General features: G+C 50.3%; 1 protein-coding gene across 6 annotated transcripts in view; it reads right to left on the reverse strand.

Moving 5' to 3' along the window:
- AGRN (agrin) overlaps positions 1 to 16,987 on the reverse strand; it is a 94,943-nt gene extending 77,956 nt beyond the window's left edge. For 2 of the 6 annotated variants that reach the window (XM_065037937.1, XM_065037936.1), the window contains exons 1-2: positions 16,411 to 16,981; positions 9,468 to 9,729 (exon numbers count right to left, since the gene is read on the reverse strand). In XM_065037937.1, the coding sequence (XP_064894009.1) occupies positions 9,468 to 9,729; positions 16,411 to 16,920 (772 nt within the window). In that variant the 5' untranslated portion in view covers positions 16,921 to 16,981. Of the gene's footprint in view, positions 1 to 9,467; positions 9,730 to 16,410 lie in introns of all 6 variants that reach the window. The other 4 variants (XM_065037940.1, XM_065037935.1, XM_065037941.1 and 1 more) reach the window with 4 other exon arrangements.
- Positions 16,988 to 22,683: the final 5,696 nt, after the last annotated feature.

A 22,683-nucleotide genomic window follows, 5' to 3' on the forward strand; every position in this document is an offset into this window, starting at 1 on the left:
TCGGTACCACCAGCACGCAGCGCCCAGACAAGCCCAGGAAAGCACCTCTCTGCTGGGCTGGTGGCACAGAGGGACAGGGAAACATTTCTGTGTCCGTACCCATCGCTGCCGGCTGCTTCTCAAGCCATGAAAATCAGGAATATCCCTTTGGGGCTGTGCTGTCCCAGGTGGGAAGCCAGGATCCAGCTTGCCTTATGCAGCCAGAGGATTCACTCACATCACATTTACACCCTCACCACCTCTTCTTCAGGACTGATGCATCCTTTGTAATGCAGCTATTTCTTGATTTGACAGAAGTACTTAAAGGCCTGAGCTGACCTAAGGCCCTAGAGCATTGTTTTTTTTCCCAGAAACAGAGTGAGATATGGTGCCTTCTTGGCCAAGGAGAACAGCTTCGGAGCCAAGACAATCACAATTTGGCAGCTGAATGAGAGCTGGCAAGCGATGTATTGGTTGATTTTCCTCCTCCCTTCCCTCCGGTGACTTCTCTTCTGCAGTTTGGGGGTTCGGGAGTGCTGCAAGTGCTGAAAGGCCACAACTTACTCAACTCTTTGGTTACCAAAGCTGAGCATCTGGCAGGTTCTGTTCTGGTAGGAGTGAAGATGCACCCAGCCAGGTTTGAGGCTTTGGGGAGAATCCTCCACCTGCAACAAACACTGACACAGCATGAGAGGTTGGGGAGAAGTTTAAAACCTCATTTTCAGAACATTCATCCAGCTTTAGATGGGAGCTTTAGTTCAACACCACACAGCACAAACACAACACTTGCTTCTACCAGAATTCCCAGCTTAGACCTGTCCCACCATATTATGCTGCCTATTTATGCTACTTGCACCTTCCTGCCCTGGAAGTGTTCTGTATTGAAACTGGTCAGCTTGCTGCAGAGGTGCAAAGCCTACTCTGAAGACAGGGAGAAAAGGGAAAGGGGAGCAGGGAGCTCTGGCTGAGCAGCTGTGTCTCAAAGGAAGCTGCATTTGTGGCACTTATGCTAGAAGGAAGATGGGAACTGGCTCCAACCATGCTGTCTCTAGCTAAAAAGCTGAGGAATTCCAATTTCAATGCCTCTTCTATCTGCTTACTCCTCCAGATCAGCAGGGATTCTGGGATTTTATTCAGGCAGAGAAAAGAACAAGCCAAGGTGTAACATCCAAGAGCAGTTTTGGCAGATCACCCCAGCACCAAGCGTGCAGCACTCCCATTCCCTGTCTGCTCACTGAGCAAACTGGGACAATATTGCCATTCACTTACCATACCTGTCCCAGTCTACAGAAATGCAGACAGCACCTGGGGGAGTTAAATGGCTTGTTAACATGGGAAAGTTGCTTTAAAGCCCTTAAAGGAAAAGCAACCACTCTGTTCTCCATCAAATTCTGAGCCTCTGAACTTCCTTCTCTCCCCAGTAGGAGCAGTTTGGATGAGACCAATTCCAACCCTGCACGTCTGAAGGGATTTTCAAGCCTGTCTCCATGCTGGTCTGTCCCTGCTCACCTGAAACACACAACAGAAGACTAAAAACCCAAAGAGACCAGACACCTAGAAGTGCAGACGTCAGCAAAACCTCCCTTGGCCTTTTTCCTGTTCCCCTTGTTTTAATTGAGTATCACCCACAAATCAAAGATGCTGAGGCACAGCCAGTCCTCCAGTTCACTTAAGCTAATTAGCATCCCTGCAACACAGAGAGAGCACAGTGGGCTAATATTAGATGGAAGACGCACTTACAGTCCATCAGGATGACACAACATCCTCTAGGAGCGTGCAGTTCTCTCCCAACATACACTACTACTCAGAGCTAAAAAATGGGATAGAAAGAGGCAGTCGGTCATGGAAGATGTTAAAGTTTGTTTTCTGAATCTGGAGAGGGGCAGCAGAGCCATTTTAACCTGCTTTCCTTCTCCTGAAAGCCCAAGATGAGATACTGAAATAATAATAGGAATTAATAAGGCTGGGATCTGGTCAAGGCATAAGAATTCATACAGAGGTATTGGTCAGCTCAAGGTCTCAGCTGCAAAGGTGATGGATGTCATTTATAAAGCAACCAAGCAAGAGAAAGTGGGTGAGATGCTGGGTGGGAATCCTGTTGGAATAGGACTGGACATGGGATGAGCCAAGGAAATAGAATTTAGAAGGAAATAAGAAAACGTGGTTCAAAACCTTACACATCCTTATTCACTTTGCAGTTCGTACTGCAGCCAGGCTGAAATTAGCCAAATTGGGTATGAATTATTGAAAGCACTAGAGTCCCATTTCCTTTGCTAATCAAAGAAAATTATTCCAGGGAGCTGAAAATGTGGGAAGAGAAGCGGTTTTTCAAGGCAAAAAAGAAAAAGGCGCTGCTAGAGTGGCTTTTGTAGGGAGGAAGCAGCTTGCAGAGCATCAACCACCTCCGCCAACCCACAGCCCACCGGGGAGAGGAGGGTCCATCCAGTGCCGGGGTGCGGGGCCACACAGCACATCAAAGAGCTCTCCTGCTCCTGGAAGTCATCCCAGAGGAATGCAGGATCTGTGCTGAGGGTTTAATAAGATAAACAGACCCAAGTCCCACTCCCGGGTAAGGATTAAGCACTGAGCAAGCCCAGGCGGGTGCTGGCAACACTGGCAGGCGCCCGGCAGCTCTGCCGGGCAGAGTCCCACGGGGATGACGGGCAAAGGCTGGTGCTGCCCATCGCCTCCACACTGCCCATCGTCACACTGCAGTTTCAGGCAGCCTAAGGCTGGGACAGGTCACTTCTGCCCTCCCCACCAGCAAAGCCCAGATCCTGGGCTCTGTTTGGGAACCAGATGAGTCCCGAGCTGTTTTTCTTGCACCCCTTCTGCTGAGACAGCTTCTGTGGATCATAGAATCATAGAACAGTTTGGGTTGGAAGGAACCTTCCCAACTCCCCCAGTGCCACCCCTGCCATGAGCAGGGACATCTTCATCAGCTCAGGTTGCTCAGAGCCCCGTCCAGCCTGGCCTGGGATGTCTCCAGAGTTGGAGCATCCACCACCTCTCTGAGCCACTAATATGGATACCTGGCCTGACCTGTGCACCCTCATGCAACAGCTCTCACCAGAAAGAATTCGAGACAAGCAACATGAGCCTTGAACAAAGGGAGAGCATCACCCGCCTCGAGCAGCAGGAACCAGCAATTTTGCAAACAAAAACAGAGAGTCGAGTTCTGCCCCTGCCAGAAAGGGGGAGCCACTCAGTCCTAGGTGGCCGCAAATTGGTTACAGCATGAAAATGATCTAGATTGATACCTGGGGCTGCCTGGCTGCATTCTGCAAGCAGCCACACCTGTATATTTAATTTACACTTCCAGCCCATGAAGTGTGACAGGGCAAACTGCTCCCTCCCATGTTTGATGCTGCACAAAGCGTTACAGAGCAGACAGGGAAAGGGGTGGCAGGGGAGGTTTGGAGAGAAGCAGTTATACCAAAGCAACACCTTTTATTACAGATTTGTGGCCTGGTGACACTGTGACCAAAAGCAACAGTCGGTGTGTTAAGGCTCACACAGCACAGGCTGTCTGCAAATCCTCTCTGATCTCCAAATCTGATCTCTGGCACAGGAGCTAAAGCAGCGTGTGCCCAGGTATTGTTCAGGCTCCCAAACTCTCACCCAGCTGGAGGAGGGGGGGTTGCTCACAACACCCCGTTTTACATGCTGGCTGCAGGGCAGGGGGTGTCAGGGAGAGGCAATGGGACAGGAAAGCTGCACCCGAGTCCTGCTTTGCGACAGGTTATTGAGGAGTCAGAACAACAGCTCTGCAAAGCCAAAGGATGCGAAGAGGATGGAGGAGATGCCCGAATCCCAGATCTGCAGACGTTCACTTCAGGAGATGCTCAGAGAGAGAGATTCAAAGCCAGCCTTGTCAACAGGAACAGCGATGCCTGCCAGGAGGAAACATTGCTCCCCGCTGCCCCGGGGGAGCAGCAGCCCCCGCAGTGGGATTTCCTCCCTGCAACAGCACCAAAGGCTTCTCAAGCCCACAGAGCAGCTATCTGCAGCAACCCCCACCTGGGAGCACCACAACACAGCTCTCATGACGTCCCCAGAGCCAGGCTGGTGCTGTGCGAGCATCCTGCAGCGGGAGGCACCAAAAGGATGCTGCAGGGACAGGGGAATGTTTCAGACTGGTTCTCTGTGGGAACTCACAGTATCTTTCCCACTCTCATGTCCCTTCTCTTCTCCATCCTTCTATCCACATCTGCACATCAAGGATAAAATGGGGAGAATGCAGCTTCACTGTGCACCCCCGCCAGCCAAGAGGTGACAGGTGATGCACTAGGCTAGACACAAGGAGGAAATTTTCTACAACGAGTGGGGTAAAATATGGGAACAGGTTGGCCAGAGAGGTGGTGGATGAACCATCCCTGGAGACATCCCAGGCCAGGCTGGACAGGGCTCTGAGCCACCTGGGCTGGTGAAGATGTCCCTGCTCATGGCAGGGTTGGCACTGGGGGAGCTGGGAAGGTCCCTTCCAACTAATCTATTCTGTGATTCTATGATCCCAGCCTCAGACCAGCACCAACCAGTACAACTGGAAAACACAGGGCAGAAGGATGCGCAGAGCCTGCCAGAGCCTCCAGCAGCTGCTCCCTTCTGCAGCACAGCAGACAGCAAACCACCGTCCTCCCCCGAGTTATTAGAGCAGCAAACAAAGGAAAAGCAGAACCAAAAGCACATGGCCAGGGCCCAGCACTTGTCATTACTGCACCACCAAGAGATTTGCCGTCTGTGCTGCTGAGCAAGGAACCCCAGCCCATCCCGCGGAGAAATGCAGCAGGATGTGCCAGAGCGGGAAGCGGGGCCAAAGGAGCCTTCCCAGACCAGTAGCCTCCCACACCAGATTAAAATTCCTCCGGAATTTGCTAAACAAATCGACTTTCTCAGCTCCTGCCATAAAACCCATGGGATGTTTTGCATTACTACCAGTAATGGAGGGAGGAAACAGACCCTTAAGCTTGGCCCATCACAGGACCCCCGTGCTCGCAGTGGTGCTGCCTCCTGCAAACGCTGGTCCAGGCTGGTTTCTGCAGCATCAGCCGCAGTACCTGCCCCATCTGTGCCTAAAGTGACAACTACATCCCTGCTCTCCTGGAGGGGACATCTGCTCCAGCCCCAGCAGCCACAGACGGACCCCCAGGAGTGTTCAGTGCTCGATTCTCCCAGTTTACTATGTCTTACAGCTGCTGGGTAACACTCTCACCCTCCCGAGATGGAGGTGTTGATGCTGTTCTCATTATCTGCAATGTAAAACAGAGCCAAGAAGAGGAGGGAAGGAATAAAAAACAACCTTCTTTAAGAAACCCACACATTAACCCTCTTCCAGCCCCCTCCCTCGCCTGTTCTGAAGCACAATGAAATGCCAGGGATGGATGAAAGAGAAATAGCTACAGGGGTGGAGAAGGGCTGCAGAGAGAACAGAGCAGGGGAAGTGACCACAGCCCTAAAAAAATCACCTAACACAGCTCCATGCCAGCGATTTCCTTGCTGAGAGGAGCCCACTGTGCATGCCTTACAGCCTCTGTAAGGAGCCTGAAAGGCAAATTTTGCATGGGCTGGTTTACAAGAACAAAACGTCTCAGTTCTGTGGAGGCAGAGACCTAAAAAAGAAAGAAGGGACAGAATAAAGTGAAAACAAAACAGAATGGACAGTGTAACTTAGCGGGAGATGCTTTCAAAGCAGTTCCGCTCCCAAGTAGACGTGGGAGAGAACACGGGAGGATTGAGGCTGCAGGGTTGGATGTAATTCTTCTGTGGGAACAATGAATAGGATCGTCACAGAGAATCAATTTCCATAAGAGCCAAGTGGCATTTCTGCACATCTGGAGCATCTGCAGCCCCCAAAGCAGGCAGATCCATCCTTACCAAAAGGCTTAACCACCCCTTGGACTTGGTTCATGGGCCCTATTTTCCATGTCACCCGAGAAGCTGAGGTGACACCACACCAGTTAAAGCACAGAGCAGGAGTTTCCTGAAGATGTGTTGGACACGCTGCTCCAGGACAAGGGTCTCAAGGCCACCAGCAGGACCTGCTGTCACAATGGCGTGTGCTTTCTGTACTCAACATTACAGGCTTCACTACACACTGTACTTGTAAGTCCAACATACACAGCTTTCCCCAGGAGGTTCCAAGTCCACAATCTCCAAAGCAGCCTCAACTGGGGCAATTGCACCAGCGTCAATGCAAATCACCCCACAGCAAGGCACTATTTAAAAGGAGCCCCGGGTTCTCATTAACCAAAGCACTAAACAAAGGCTTAATCTGAACTTCCTTCCACCCAGACAGCTCAGTGTGGAGTCACCATGCAGCCCCTCCCACACCATACACACACACACACACAGAAATCTTGATTTTCTTCAAGTGCAGTTGCGATCAAAGTGAAATACGAGACACACACACAGACCAAAGCTCTCTCGGGGATTAGTCAGCTGTTGAACTCCAGCAGAACGTGCTTGATGGTGTTATCAAGGAGTGGAAAGCATCGCACGGAGCCGCCGCGACACCCCAACTCCATCCGTCTTCATGCACAAATACCGCAAGGCTCATTTTTTTGCCCAAGAAGCCTCAGCCAGTCCAAACTTGTGTCCCAGAGCTGCTCCTCTCCCATTCTGCACCAAAAACACCTCCCTCCGGGCACCCCCAGCACTGAACCAGTTTGCAGAGCTTCACTGAAGCCTTGTATTTTGACTACAGCTGGCCAAAGCATTCTTACTGCAATTAAGTGTAATCAAAACACGCTGTTTTCACTCTAACCTGAGCTGTTTCACAGAGATGCCCCTGTCTGAACTCCTCTCTTACACAGGAAAGATTTTGATGTCTAGGATTTCTCCAAGCTGGAGCCACAGGAGATGAAGATACTCAAAACATTCGTGTTTTTCCACTCAGCTGCCACCATTCTTCCAATTCTTTCTGCAAAAGCACTCAGAAGTTTGTTTTTTAAACTCAAAGTGCAGCAAGGAGCAGCATTCTGGGCAGCTTTGCTTTGAACCCTCCTGTGGGGAAGCTGATGGGAAACAAGTCCTGGAGCTAAGTTCTCAGACTCAGAAATGGTTCCCAGGGTGGCAGGAGCTGGTTCTCAGAAGCCAGCAAGGCTGGGGGAGCCAAAAGGGACTCGCACAGAACTCAGGAAGGGCTTGAGCTTTGGTAGAGCTTGAGGGATGCTGAGGGTTTGAGGATCAATTTGTTCCATGCACTCTACAGCAAACCATCCAGCATATAGACTACTCATGCAACAACCAGCCTTCCAAGAGGTGGGAAGAAGAAAAGCGAGTGCACCGGATACAAAAAGCAAGGTGGGTTTCTCAAGGCAAGGGAAAGAGCTGCCAAGTCAGTTGGATGCCAAAATAAGAATCACTGCATCTCCCCCAAGCAACACTTTTTAACCGATTAGTAACTCTAGGATGCTTTGGGTTTTTTGGTCATTCCTCAGCAGCGCTATCTGGACAGGTCTCCACCAGTTTAGAGCAATCAGGTCCAACGCACCCAGAAAGTTGTCTGGGGGCTGTTTTCCAGCCCTTTCCATTCCCCGTCTCCCCAGACCAGTGTGCTGGACCAGAGGCACCAGCATCCCAAGAGCATCCTGGCGAGCCGTCAGGGAGAGGGGACTAATTAGATAAAGAAAGCAAGCTATGCAGCAAGTGATTTGCAGAGAAGAGGGGAGTCCCAGAAAGAATCATCAGGAAAGGTTAACATAGCACGGAGGAAGTATAAACCCACCTATAACCTGCAATTGAAGCACACAGTAAAGAGATCATTTAGACATGCCCAGCTTTGGCACTTTCAAGTCCCTTGCACAACAGCAAAAGGCAAAAATGGGTCTCAATGATAAATACTACATTAATCTGTAGTATTAGGAAGAAAACTTGATTCTCTCATCATCTCCTATGGGCCTTAAGGGACAAGGGCCTTCAGCACAAATGGGAAGCACCTTGCTCAGCCACCCCGTTTCACATCCAGCATGTGCAAAAGGAGCGTGCCAGAGAGCACAGCCAAGTAGGTGAAGACAGAACCCTTTCCAATGTTTGCTCAGGTTTAACAAAAGCACACACAGGCTTTCTCCTCCCTCCCTCTCCACTAGGTGCAAGGATGGAGCAGGACTCATACCTTTCAAGTGCAATACAGAACAAATATATAGGCAGAAAACCTCCTGTGTTGCTCCCTCTTACAAAAACCACTCGAGACGGGGGCCTCTTGTGAGCCACTTTGCTGAACTAGCTCTCTCTCAGACCAAAAGTTCGGTCATTTACCCCTGTCAGCATTCCCAGCTGGGAAAAAAAAAGGGGTTATGGCCTCTGCTCTGCACGTCCAAAGGGAGGAGGGAGCCGGTCTGCACGTTTATTTGTTGTCTGTGCAGAATTCCCGCATTCCTTCCCTTGTTTACCCATCTGCTCTCAGGACACGCTCAGACCCCAGCAAATGGCTTTTGGGGCACCACGTTCCCCCGTGAGCTCGGAGCTCTTGCTGGAACATGGGACAAGCACAAAGGGGAAAGAGAAAAGCCAGAAAATGGGTTATTACAGAAGGATGTTTTCAAGGTGGTTTGGCAACAAGTAGAAGAAATGCCAGTTCTCTGCCAATCTGCTCTCCACAGAGGGACGTGTCCATGCCTGGAGGTCTCAGACCCTATTAAAGAGCACATACATACTGTTTACCCCTCTGATTTTCCCCACAGAAATGTTTTTACACCCCCAACAGCACCAGTAACTCAGCCACGGGCAAGTTAGCACTCCTCACATTGTCCCACAGACCATGTCCCACGGTCCCCACGTTGAGCATCACTGTGGTACACACGTATGCCATGAGCACAACATCACAACCCTCCTCATCTGTGCAATTTTGGGAGCAGACACAAAGACTCCAGCAAGATTTATGTGTAAGGGATACAGGGCTTTCCCACGACGATATAAAAACGCAACTCGCATACCCCAAAATCACTCAGTTCCTCGACTTGGTCTTGACTTCATTACACCGTGGAGAAGCTTTATCTCTAAGCAGAACTCAACTGGCTTCTCAGATCCCTGCACAAGTCCACAAGTAAGGAGGCTCTGAGACAGAGGAAGCTGGAGTGACTACCATGAAGGGCAGACCTTCACCACAGGGTTAACTCATCAGCTCTAAACCTATGGGCAAACCTAACTCAGGTGTGAGGAGCCTAAACTCCCTGGGAAGCACCTTGCAAGACTTGCAGTGGGGATGTTCCCAACCACATTTGCAGAGGGAACTGAGAAGCTGCATCGAATCTTGAGAAAAAAATGACATCAGATAACTTTGCTTGGCTGTACTTTGGCTGCAAGGGCTGCCTTTGACAACAAGGTCAATGCCAGACACTGTCCCCGTGATAAGCACAACCCTACCCCAGCCACGTGTGGATCAGCAGGACGCACTGATCCGCCTCATCACCAGCGGGATCATTTGCCCATCAATCATTTACAAGCCAAGAACACCCTGGGAAAAGCCCAGCGGGCAGGTCCAGCCTCACCTTCCACACAGTGCTCCACCTCCTCCAGGTTCCGCAGCGTGATGCGCATCAGGCTGGAGTTCAGCATCAGCTCGTTGCGATGCGCCGGCCACATGTACTGCGGGGCTGGGTTGACGAAGAAAATCCGTGTGTCCCCGGTTGAGACTTGGTTGTCACAGATTAGCGGGTCCCCAAAGCCACCGATAACCACCTTGTTCCCACCATCCAGGAGGATCTCGTGCGTGACGATGTCTTTGCCTTTCAGGTATCGCCAGACTCTCACCTTGAATGAGAAGGAGCACGTGAGACCATTTCACAGCCACCAACAACCAGCACTTTCTGGCCACATTAACTTTTATCACGTTGTCACAAGATGCACAGAGGCGGTTCAGGCTGGCAAAGCTTTCCAGCAGACCTAATTTCATTAGCCAGCCCTCCAAAAGCACAAAATGTGTGGGTAGCAAAGACTACAGCACACACGGGTGTTTCTTTCCTTTGTTCAGGCAAAAATAATGTCCCCAGAGCCTCTATGGCACAGCTCAGACCAGGACAGCTGCTCAAGAGTTTCCTTGACAGAAGGAGAAGCCTCTGCTGCTGTTTTGCCTCTGCTGTAAATGACCAGTAAGCCAGAAAATGAGCTAATCAACCTTTTTTCCCTAATATTGTTCTAACCTTTATGCCCACACCAGCCATTTCAGCTGCCACACACCAGCTATGGCAGGGAACGCTGCTCTCCAACAGGGACACTGCACTTGGCCAGGGGAAGCTGGCAGAGACTCAACCAGGGCAAATATTAATTAAAAAAGAAATTCAGAACTGACCTCGTCTTGCCCATTACTAAGAAAGAATTCAAACTGATAGCGAGAGATCCATTCCTGGACTGGATGCTTGGATAGAAGTGACATCCAACTCACTTGCCACGTACATGAGCTGTGACCCCATCACCTGCAGATACAGGCCATGGGGTCAGGGATATGATTCCAGCCCTACCAGAGGAATCCCCATTCCACTCTCCGGCAGCATCATTTGAGGTGACAGACTGCAGCTGGTACAGTTCTGACTCACAACAAAATCTCAGTGGTGAAATGGATTAGGGGAGAATAAACCACTTCTGAATAATAAATTTTAAAAAGCTTTGAAAACACATAATAATAATAATCATCATAAAGCTTTGAAGGCAACATTAAATGGCTGGAAGCCCCCAACCCTGGAAGGCAGCACACCTAAACAAATGTCTGTCCATCCATGGGGGATGCTCTGAACAGGCAGGAGGAGGCAGGTGGGCTGGCTGGATGGAAGAAGGGAACCTCCTGGCTCTAAGCACCAGCACATCGGGAAGGCAAAACACAAAGCAGATAATATTGGTTGTAGAAATATCAAAGACAACTTATGTTCCCATAAATGACTAAAGAAAACCTTTGCCTTAGCAGACTGGATCTGCTAAGATACACGGAGGATTTGGCAGGAGGAGCCTGTTTCCCTTTACTCATCCAAACTTCTTGAAGAAAAATAAGCCGTGGCCACAAGAGCTGGTCCCGCTCCCCCCGGCCCGCTGCCAGCGGTTCTAGAGAAAACTCCCTAAACCTCAGTGCTGGCTCAACCCCCTGCCCAAAAAAGGCCAGATCTGCACACAACTTCAAGCCAACCCCTCTCCTAAAGAAACACCCACACGGAAGGGAAGAAGCAGCCCTAAAAATGAATCTTTAGTGCACACGGGACAGCAGAGACATGTTCCCAAGTCAGAAATCCTCTTCTGTGATTCCATTGCAGGGGAAACGTGATGCAAAATTGAGTTGCATGGAATAGAAATGGCTCTGAGAGGCGCCTGAGGGTGCAGCGGGGAGTGAGGGTGGCTGCTGCAGCGCGTGGGTATCGCCGTGACCACAGGCATCCCTGGCCTGGCACCACCAGCATCTCCTCCCAGCCCGAGTGCCCCGTCACCTGCATTCCCCAGCCCTCTTCACCGCCTCGAGAGCACTCCAGCACACCGCGCCAAGCACCGAAAATGGGCAGCAAGGGGGTGGCTCGGAGATAAGGGCCTCTCCATCCCGTCTCTGAAACAGGCACACATGTACAGGCTGCAAGAACACAAGAAAGGATGCTCATGTGCACAGGGCTCTTGGTGGGCATTGAAGTGGCAGACAGTTGTTTGCACTACAGCTTCAATGCTTGACATAAGGGAACCTGTGGCAATTGAGGAGGAAAGCGCAGAGCAGATACCATCCCACTCTAGAGTAAACCATTTTTATAGTTATCTGCAGGTCACTGGCCTCTGCCCTGCACAGCCCTTCAGGTGCACTGCGTTCCCCTTCTTTGAGACCATTCAGACAGCAAGATGCTTATTCTTCACCAAATATCCCCATCTTGTGACTACAGAAGACGCACGCAAAGATCTGACGGTGCAAAGTTCGAATAAGAGGGTTAAAACATGCTGAGGGTGTGCAAGTTTTATGATCTTTAATCGTGTAATTATTTGAAGCCTTAACTCCAGAATTTCATGGGTGAGCTCAGCAGTTTCTCAGTCCTGATCAAGAGGCTTTGAGGCCCACGGTGATCTCGAGCCAAACTCCATGTGACAACGAGGTGCTGGGACAAGGCAACTGGGCCATTCCCACTGTGCCAGGAGTGACCAGGCTGGGGGGACACCCCCCTGCTCAGTTTTTCTCCAGGCTAAACAGCCCCAAGCCCAAGAAGAGATGCTGAGGAAGCAATGCCTCCAAAGCCACATCCACAGCCTATTCCAGCCCTGGAAGAAGCCTGCTGGAAATGTCAACTGCTCGGTTGTGCACAGCCCTGTCAGCCTGAGCTCTTTTCTTGAGAGAGATGGCAGCCACCCAGCGAACAGAGGGAGCTTCAGATGGCAGGGACGGGGAGCTGCGACAGGCGGCTTCCCCCCCTTCTGATCTCGCCGGAATCCCGCTATCGACACAGAGACATCTGCTCCACCACGTGCCGGTGGTGCCACCCGAGGAAGCCCCTTCCAAGAGCCACCCTGGGGCCACCTGCGAGCGCGGCGAGATGAGGAGGCAGGGTGCGAAGGAGCACAGCTTGCCCGGCTTTAGCGCAAGCCTGAGCTAACGCAAACCTCCTGCTTGCCCAGCCGGGACCAGCTGTTTCTCCAGCGTTTCGCAGCAGCGCGGCTCCCTGTGGTTGTGATTCTACTCCGTAGTCAAGTCAAGACACCTTCCTCCAGCCCCACCTCCTCCTCCTCCAGCCGCAGGGCAGGCGCTGTGAGGTGCACAAGCAAACCAGGGTGAAAGAATAAGAACTAGGAACACAAAGGAGACAAAAGGAAAAAAAAATACTAATAAAAATACGGGAGTCAGGCAGAGAGCACAGCCTGAGGGTTGTGCTGAAAGGTGGCATTTTCACAGCTAGGTCTAAGGGGGGAGAAAGGCTGAAGTCTACCCCCTCTTTCTGAAGCAGATGGTAATTTGAGTTAATTAGCATGGCTGTTCTAGTCATAGACCTCAGAGCCAGGCCACAGCATTCACAAGCAACATCAGAGTCCACCAGCCTTCTCCCCACCCTTCTCCTCTATAATGAATGGATGTAAAGGCACCAAAGACCAGGCAATTACCTGTAGGGCATCCCATTCATCATCACACACAATTAAGACTTTGTCACTGCTGACTCACCGGATCATCAAGGATTGGGGGAAGAAAAGGTTGAGAGAGAGAGGAAAAAAATTCGTCTGGAACCTAGTTCCAAGAGGTCCTTTCCATAAAGCAGACTCACTCTTTTGCCAATGAGCACATAAAACACTGGATTAAGACCATTTTACAAGGCTCCTGGCAGCTACGGGGAGGCAGAGTAAGAACAGTGAAGACTTTATTTAAGCAGATCCTTTCAAGGGTATATTTTAAATGCAGCACAAAACCAGAAAGTAAAAGGATTTTCCACTATGCCATGGGGGTCCATCCCACCGCAGGGAATGGGACCACCTGGACAGAGACAGGCGAATTCCTACCAGGAAGATGCTTTGAGAAATGCCAACCTTGGTCTTGCAAGGAGAAAAATGAGATGTTGGAGCACAGTTTCCTTGGGACGGGAGCTCTTATTCTGCACAGAAGTATTATGAAAAGGGTCACCACTAGATTTCGGCAGTTCCTAAAGATAAAGGGCACCAGCCAAATGCTTCCCTCCCCAGCACATTGTCCCTCTCCCCTCGTTTGTCGCTCTCTGTGCCTTTCCTTGGATGGAACCCTTTTCCTCAGAACTAGCAAAGCACCAAACCCACCTCCCCCAGTCACTTCCACACCCATCCCTGGCTGGAAAACAGCCGTTACCCCCCAAAATACAGGCTCTATTGTTTGGAACAGGATCCACATCCTCTTCCAACACTTCCTATAGCTCATATAGAACCTGTGCTTGTCCTATAAATAGTTCTCTTCATAAATATCAGGTCATACCAAAATAATGCACATGAGGGGACTCAAAAGCAGGAAGGGATGGTGCCAACACATGGGCTGTAAATGGGAGGTACAGCAGCACTGCAAGACTGGGAAGAGCACAGAGACACCTCCACTCCCATGTCAAATCCCTCGGGAAAGCGGCACGTCAAACGGTTTCAATTTTGAGGATTCTGTCAGCCTGCTCTTCCTTATTATTCCTCTCCTCCAGTAGCAAACGAGGCTGGTAGTTATTTAAGACTGTTTATCTAACATTAACTTCACATTTTTCCTGAGTTGTAATGTGCTTATCTTCCTCTATCAAAGGCTTCACCTGGGAGGGTTTAGAGTTTAACTAGAAGAACAATACACTAGTGCGGCACTTGCAGATATTCACATGCCTGCTCCCTCGCAGACCACCCAGCACCAATAATACTCGCTATTTTGGGTGTGGGCTCTCAGGAACTCCTACCACACACTTGGCCCTTGCCTTCCCTCTTCAGATAAAGAGCAACCTGACAAGAGATAACTGTGGTATTTGGAAGTAACCCCAGGGCCTAAGGAACGGTTCCTGGAGCACGACAGCGAGGAAGCAGACACGGGTTTTCTCACTAATAAGATCCTTTCTGCACTTGGGCTTATTCCAGCTCCACAAGTCAGGTTTAATGCCCAAAATGCCTTTTTAGAATCTAGGTGCTTGATAAAGAAACCACCAAACCAACCCAAAATGCGCGAATGTCTAACCCTGCGACCCAGCATCAGCAGAATCCACAGCAATTTCAATACTTGGAGAGATCTTAGAGGGAAACAAGCACCAGCTGCTGCAAAACTTCACATTTACAAGTCACAAGCGCTACATCCTGCCAAGTCACAGGAGAGATTTATCTGCTTTCAGGTCCTTAAGACACCTCAAATCCCATTTCAGAGCTTTTTTCCTGCAAACACACCATTTAAAATTACACAGAAAAGAGTGATGTGTAGGTAACGGGACCAAAGAACCACTGCTCTAAGGAAATTGCTCAATGTCACAGCATGACCGGGAGAGCCAGCAGCAGTGCCACAGTGAGATAAGATGGGATGGGCATTTCCATCCAAGGCCAGAGAGGTTTTTCTCCTTTCAGTTTCTTTTACAGGACTGGAAAGGTGTCTTGGGAGCATGTGAAGGCATTCAGTTGCTGTTACCACAGTAGCACTCAGCAGAAGCAACACCCCACAGTTAACTCTGAAGCAGCACAAGTCTTCTCCACAGCATTTTTGGAGATGGCTCAGGGAAAGGCAGGTACAAGATTCTCTTCCCAAGCTGAGCAAAGCAAACTGTTTCAAATACAGACACCACCTGCAGACCAGGTGCCTCCCGAGCTACTCTTATTACTCCGGACATGATTGCACCCTTTCAAAGGCAGAGCTGCTGAGCAAGCAGGTTTCTCATCATAGGAGCACTGGCCCAGAGTCCTGCTCCGATGCAGCAAGATGAAGCCTGGATTTTACACTAGCCAGACACCTTGCTGCGTGTCCGCAGTGGGAGAAAAGAGACTCGTTTCCTAAATGAGCACTTTTGCCTTGTCACTAAGCCACGCTTGACCACCTCCTCCCTTCCGAGGTGGCCCACATCCATCCAGCCATATGTGCCCCAAGCTGCCGCAGGACACCGCCTGCTCATAGCAGCTTATTAGTTTTCTACATAGCACCCGGGATGTGTCAGACGCTTTGCAAACATACGGTCTCTGCACTAGCCCGGAGGGTCCGTGATCTAATTTACCAGAGCAGGGTACAGATTGTACCATGCAGCATCGCAAGGGGCAGAGCCACGGGAGCAAGTGTAAAGCAGCAGGCACCAGCTGGACAGACAGAAACTGTTCAACTAGTTTATTGGGCTGAGAGATGCTCCAGAACAGAGGTATAAAGTTAACCTCCCTCTGCACCAGCAGACCTCTCCCACCACACACTGCTGCACATCACCCCAGGCCCTGCTTAGCACTAACCGCAGTATTTTTGTAAGAATGAAGCAGAAAAGAGGATGGGGAGAAAGGGAAAAAGCAATGTAGCAGCGTGTCCTCACAAGTGAGATTCCTGCCCCGGGAAGGGTTAAGCCATACAGCACGTTTTCTGACAACCAGGCGGATGGTATTTCAGGTTGCTCAGTACTTTACCGTCTCTCAGCTTAGGGGGGAGGAAAAAAAAAAACATAGCCAGAGGCCAGATTCGTAGTTAAACAATAGCTTGAGCTAGAAAGAACTCAAGATGCTGCTAAAGTAAACAGGGAGCTAAGAAGCTCCGAACACCTTCCCCAGCAGCCTAAACCCAGCTGGAGAAAGTTGGGAGTCAGCTCCACATGATGCAAAGGAGGGAAATGCCCATAAAAAGCAACCTTGCGAGATTCCCCTCGCCACAGCTGCGGGCAGCTCTAAGCGAGGAGAGACTCCGCAGTCTAAAAATACATAATTACACACCAAAGCTCCAGCGTGTACAATAAAAACCACATGCGCCCGCCCGAGAAAGCGCCTGGTTGGGGGCTGAAAGTTTCCCTGCTGTTGTCTACCCCCCCGCACCTTCCCCAAACCCCCCCAAATTACCTTGCAGGAGTAGGTGTGGTGGACGGGGTCCACGTTCATGATCTCCTCCACCGTCCCCGTCAGCACCACGTTGGCCTCCTCCTCCCTCCGCTCCAGCTCCCGTTCGGGGCAGGTCGCCCCACCACCGCTGCCTCCCAGTCCCAGTAAGCCCAGTAGCGCCAGTAGCAGCGCCCGGCCGCCCGGCGCTCGCCCCGCCATGGCCCGCCGGCCGCGGCGGTTCGGCCCGGCCCCGCTCCCGGCTCCCGGGGCTCCCCGACGGCGCGGGTAGACAAAGCGGCCCCACTCGCAGGCAGGGCTGGCGCAGAGAAAAAGGGCTACTTTTGTTCCGAGGAGGTGAAAAGGAGGAAAGAAAGAGAGGGAGGGAGGCGGGGAGGGGAGTGCAGGGGAGGGGAGAAGGAAGAAAATCCCAAGAGGAGGAGGAGGAGGAGATATCTCTCCCCCGGAGCCGCGGCCGGGGAGAAGCGCTCGGTCCTCAGCCTTGCCCCTGTAAGAAAGCCCGCAGATTTGCATGCAATCTGAATTGCTGATAAGGAGGGAGCGGGGGTAGGGAAGAGGAGGGAGGGAGGCAGCCAGCCCTGCTGCCGGCTCTTATTGCGGAGCTGCCGCGGACGCCACCCCCAGGAAAGGGAGAGCTCGCATCAGGTTAATGGATAATCAGCGCGCCAACGTGAGGAGACTTTTAAAGGTGTAGGGACCGCTGAGAGCAGCAGCCGGCTCTGCTGCCCACCCCCCTTGCTCGGCAGCTGCTGCCCCGGCCCCCGCCCCGGCTCTGTCCCGGGGTCCCGGAGCCCGCACCCGCGGGGATGCGCAGGGATGCAGCTTGGTGCAGCTGCAGGGGGGAACCGGCGCTTCCCCGCTTCCCTCCTTGCACCCTCAGCCCACCCTTGGCATCGCCTTCTGGGGTTCCTGCCAGGGCTGCTCCCCTTTTCCCTCTGGGCAAACTGAGGCTCGGGATGGCCCTTGCTCCGAGTGCCACATCCCAAGACAAACAGACTCACCCGCGCCTGGTCCATCACCAGGGGAAGATGATGCTCAGGGCTGCCCATACTTTGTCCCACGCAGGGCAAAGCCACCCCCGCAGGGAATGGCCTGTGTCTGCCCCTGGAGCACAGTGACCTCCTGCCCTGGCTTTCTCCAGGGACTGGACGGCAGTTTTCCAGATGTCACGTGCAATTACTGCAAATATAAAATGAAAAGTTAAGTGGCACCAGGGGAGGGATATTGTTTCTCTCCTCCATAAATTAGCCATCCTCCAGAGGCGTTTTACAAGGCTGTTTTACTTGATGGCCCTAAACAAGTCACGTTTGTGACCCAGGGCCAAGCGAGCGAGTTGTGAAGTTTAACCACGCAGATGCCACGGTGCCAGCAGAGCACACAACGTGCCCCATGTGATCTCTGATGAGCACCTTTCAATCCACAGCAGCATCCTGCATCATTAGGCTCTGCAGATGACCCTCCATCCTGTTCGTCCTCTGAGCGCTCAGCAGTTCTATTTGTGCTGTTTGCCCCTGCAATTGTGTATGTGCCAATCCTTTTTCTGTGCCCTGGAACACAAATAGAAATTAACTACAAGATAGGAATAAATGAATCTTACTGAGTGTTCCAAATGTGGTCCAAGCCTACCTTCTACCCTGAAGAGGACAAAATACCAGAGATCACATAAATCTGTCTGGAGATATCACAACTGCTGTGGGTTTTGCAGGGAAGGCATTCTGTGCATATTCTGCCTTAAACCATGCACTTGGCATTTCCACGCTGACTTTGTTCTCAACACTGAGGCTGTTCTTATAAACCGCGCATCCTCTCCCAGGCCCCCTCCTGCTCAAAGCTTCAGTTTCTGTCCCTTAAAACTTAAGTTCTTGGTTCGGCATCGAAGGAAGGCTGCCTGTTCACAAGCACGCAGTATTGAACCATCTTAGTGAGGACATTAGAGAGGTGATTTTCAGAAGAAAGTGGCTCCCAATGCACTCAGGTCTGCAGGAAATCTGGCTTCACCTAGCCGGGCTTAACTCTTCTGAACCTGCCTGTCTGCTGTGCCACCCTGGAGAAAGCCCCAGGAGAAGGAATGTGTCCCCTTGGTCACCCCTGCCAAGAAGAAGGTGCCACAGGGCAAAAAGACACAAAGCAGGAACAAACAATGTCAGATTTTCCACCAGTGCCAACTGAAAAACTTCACCAAAATGAGTGGTTTCTGGATGAGGGGCGAGGGAGCAGCGTTCAGCAATGCAAATCCAGGCTCCGCAGTCGTCACTGTTACACAGCGGAGATTTAGCACAAAGGACTTCATTATTACATGGCTGCTATTACAAACTTAAGCAATCAGCTAAAAATATTTCAGTGCCTGGCAGATTATTTTTGCTATTTTAATTATTAATTTTTACTGTATTCCTCGAGCGCTGCTCAACTGTAAATCACAGAAAAACCTCAGTTCAAGGTGGAAGAAACCAGCTCCAACATTTTGCTCTCACACTTTGCAAAGAGAATTATTTACACTGTGTTTGTACTATTTTCTGTTTGTTAGTTCTCTCCTTCTAGCCCCACCCTGCCATCTGCTTTCAGAGCTGTGAAGAGAAAAATGGATTTCACAGGCTTTTCTGATGTATCTACCCCTATACGGCCAGTTCTTCGAGTGGATTTACTCAGCCTTGCAGGTTTTCTGGTTAGAGGATCTCAACTTTCCTTTCCATGTGCAGGTTTCATAAAGTTAACAAGGAGAAAGCAGTTGGTTTGTTCAGAGGACACCAGCAAAACACAAGCGAAGAAGCAGAGTCACTCCAAGCATCTCTCTTAGGGACAACCAGCACATTTCTGCATGGTTTGCCCTGCTCCAACACCACCGTGTTGAACCGTCACACCAGGAAGAGAAACTGGCCAAGAAACCGATGGTACTGTGGGAAAACTGAGACAAAAATATTTGGCAAATCAGTGCACAAAGTAAATAAACTACACAACTGACAAAAATACATCACTGGGGTTTGTCTTTGGCTCTTTACAAGACAGAAATTGTGAACCCAGGGCTCGCAAAAACTTCCCTTGAACTAAGCTTAGAATTAAGTGGCTCAGTCTCTGGAAAATCAAGAGATCTTGGAGCTGATGAGGACTTATGGCCTGTTTGCTTTCTGACACATCTGCATTTGGGTGGCATTTCCAATATTTGTTTGCAGGAGGGGCCTCAAATGTCAAGAGAGAGGAGGGAAGTCTGTGATACTTTCGCTGAGGTGGTTACAGCAGCCAGCGGTTCCATCAAAACCCTCTGGTGCTGTGAGACCATTGCCAGAGCTGCCCAGAGAGGTGGTAGATGAACCATCCCTGGAGACATCCCAGGCCAGGCTGAACGGGGCTCTGAGCAACCTGAGCTGGTGAAGAGGGTGGACACTGGATGGGCTTTGAAGGTCCCTTCAACCCAAACTGTTCTATGATTCTATGATTCTAGTGCGGGCTGACTGAGCAGCGCTGACCTTTGGACACCTGTTGAAGCCCCAGCCCTCAACAAGCTCTGGCGATGTCCGCGGCATTTCTTCCACATGTGAAGTTCAGTGCCTGGGTAAGGCTTTGCCTGATCAGGGCTCTTCCCTCCAGCAGCAGCAGCTGTCACATTTTTGACAGGACTGTAATTTTTTTCACATCCTTTGAAGTTTTTTTTTTCCAATTTTAACAACTCATGGCACAGGCAAATGAGCTTCTTTTAGGTTGGGCTGAGTAACTCTGCAAAGGTCTCTCATTTATTACGAGTTATTGCCTCCTTGGAATGACTGTACAGCCACTCCTGCTGCACTCAGCAGTTTCAAGCCAGCATCTCTCCACCATTTGACCCTGAAACACTTTCCTTTCCAAGATATTTCTTATCAGAGCTCTCAGCCAAGGCTATCACAAGTGTCATACCCTCATTCTCCAGCTGCTTCCCTTGGTGGGGCCGTAGTGTCTGTGGGTGCTCGGTGCTTACTGAGAGAAAAATACTTTAAGGTGTATAGGTCAGGTATCCGAAAGTCACAGCAACCACAGGATGAGTAACCATAGAGTAAATACCCCCGTCTGCTCACCTCCGAGTACGGCGAGAGGCCGAGCGCTCCGTTCACACCGGGACGTCGCAGCAGGAAACCCTCAAGATTTTAGGCCAAGCCTTCAAAGCAAATAAAAGACCTGTGCGAATACCCTGGCAAAGCAAACCAGCCCTGACGTTAATCAGAAATACTTCCCCAGGGGTTAACAAAACAAAACTGTCCTCATTCCTGCTTGGGCTGGTCCCCGATTTCTTCACCGGTTGCCTCTACGCCCCAGCGGCTGGTTTTTCTGCTCTGGGGTTCTCCATCTCTGATAAGCTCCATGACATGTTTTAATGTGTGTTGTGTTTTTTTCCCCCCCTCCCCTCTTTTCTCTTTTAAGTTAATCCCTCTCGGTGGTTTCTGACATTGTCAAATGGCTTTTGTGTACTGTCAGAAAAATCTCTTGATGTAGCTACAGAGCAGCTGCTAACAAGTTGCCCCTGGGATCCTGCATCTAGGAGGCTGTCTGCCTGGATAATGATTTTCAAATAAGTAAATCTATTAATGAGATCTCGGTGGGAGCAGGGCCGGAGGACCCACACGGGAGGGTTTTGTGCCACAGCGGCCCCTGGCAGGTTGGTTTTGGCCACGATGGGGGTTGCGGCATCACAAGGTGGGTCACAGAGATGCTGTCCCTGTGCTGCAGTGAGACCGCGAGCCTTTCGGATCAGCGTGGCAGCGACCCGCACCGTCCTTTCCCTTCACTTCCAGCAGGAAAACAGGGAACAAAGGGGGATCTGGGACATGCTCTAGGTAAGATTCAAGAAGTCAATCTCTCCTTCCCCAAGTCAGAGTGGCAGCCTTAATACTGAGTTAAAAATTCAGGGCTAGTCTTTGGGGTTCGTCAGTTTTACCCCAAGGTTTAGGAGCAAGAGGATCTGAGCTTTTCTCAGCAGCATGAGCCTAAACCCACAGCTTTAAAACAGGAAAGCATGATGAGATTTGCACTTATTCATGCTACAAGAGTATCAAAACCCAAACCACTGAGTGTTACAAGCACTGTGATGTAACGACAGGTTACAAGGGACAGGCTTCCAGCTCACAAAGATAGGCTCAGCTTAGCATTGCGAGAGGGAAAGGGTATTGGCACAGAGCGTGCACACACTCACAGGTGTCATCTTGTTGTAGTTTCAGTGCCCATGAACATCCAGCATGGTTTAGGACTTAACTTAGCAACCTCTCAGCTTGGAGGCAAAAGCATCCGGTGAACCACAATGACTCTTTTAATCTTAAAAAAAAAAAAAAAAAAGAAAGAAAAAGAAAGAAAAAGAGAAAGAGTAACAAGCAAAAAGAAAGAAGCAGAAAGAAAATTCAGCGTGAACTTCAGGGCAAATGATCCTCCATTATCAAATCCCATCTTAAAAAGTGCACGGGGCTAATTGAATTACTCTTGCTGGATTTCTATGTAGCCATGAAGGCTTCTTAATGTGGATTGATAGCATAAATCTGTTCTCCATTGAGGAAAAAAGTGAATGCTGGCCCCTGACATCTATCTTTCTTTCCAGAAATCCCATCTAACTGGACGTCTCCCTAGGCCACTTCCAAGAGAAAGATGTCTCTATCCATTACCCCTGACACGCAGCAGCAAAAGGAAGTGAGGTCCGTTCACATCTAATTACTCCCACTCCCGGATTTATTACAATCATGCCAGGATTAATTGAGAAAGTAAAAATGCTTAGCTGGGGGATCAATCTTCCCCGAGTTACTTACCTTGTCACTCGCTAATAACTGTAAAATAAAAATGCCCCTCTTCGCTGCATCTCAGCAAATGGATTTCTATAATACATCGCTAGGAATCTTTAAAAGGCATTTGAAAGCAGTAAGGAGACAAATTGGATTAGCTGGAGAGAAAGTGCAACCAAAGCATTTTTTTTTTTTTCATTACCATAAAGCAAGAATTTCAGCTCTGCGATGCTCAGGTGGTGATGCAGAGACAGCGCTTTGGCCACAGAGACTGCGGGGGGATGAAGAATATTCTGAGTGAAACACAAAGAGTCTTTCCTGGTTTAGAGACAGAGCTGGTTTTGACACCAGAGACCCTTAGGGAGGGTTTTTTTGCCCACCTGAAACTGGATGTACCCAGTCGCTGCTCTCATCTTGCCCACGTCCCACCCATGTGTTGTCCCAATGTGTCCTTAGGAACCAGGGAAGCTCTTTGGGTTTGGATCTAGCTAAAAAGGCCTGTTTTCCCCCATTTTGCCACCTTACCTCAAGGCAGCTTGAAGGATGT

The sequence above is a fragment of the Columba livia genome, chromosome 21 (assembly GCF_036013475.1).
Source record: "Columba livia isolate bColLiv1 breed racing homer chromosome 21, bColLiv1.pat.W.v2, whole genome shotgun sequence".
NCBI lineage: Eukaryota > Metazoa > Chordata > Aves > Columbiformes > Columbidae > Columba > Columba livia.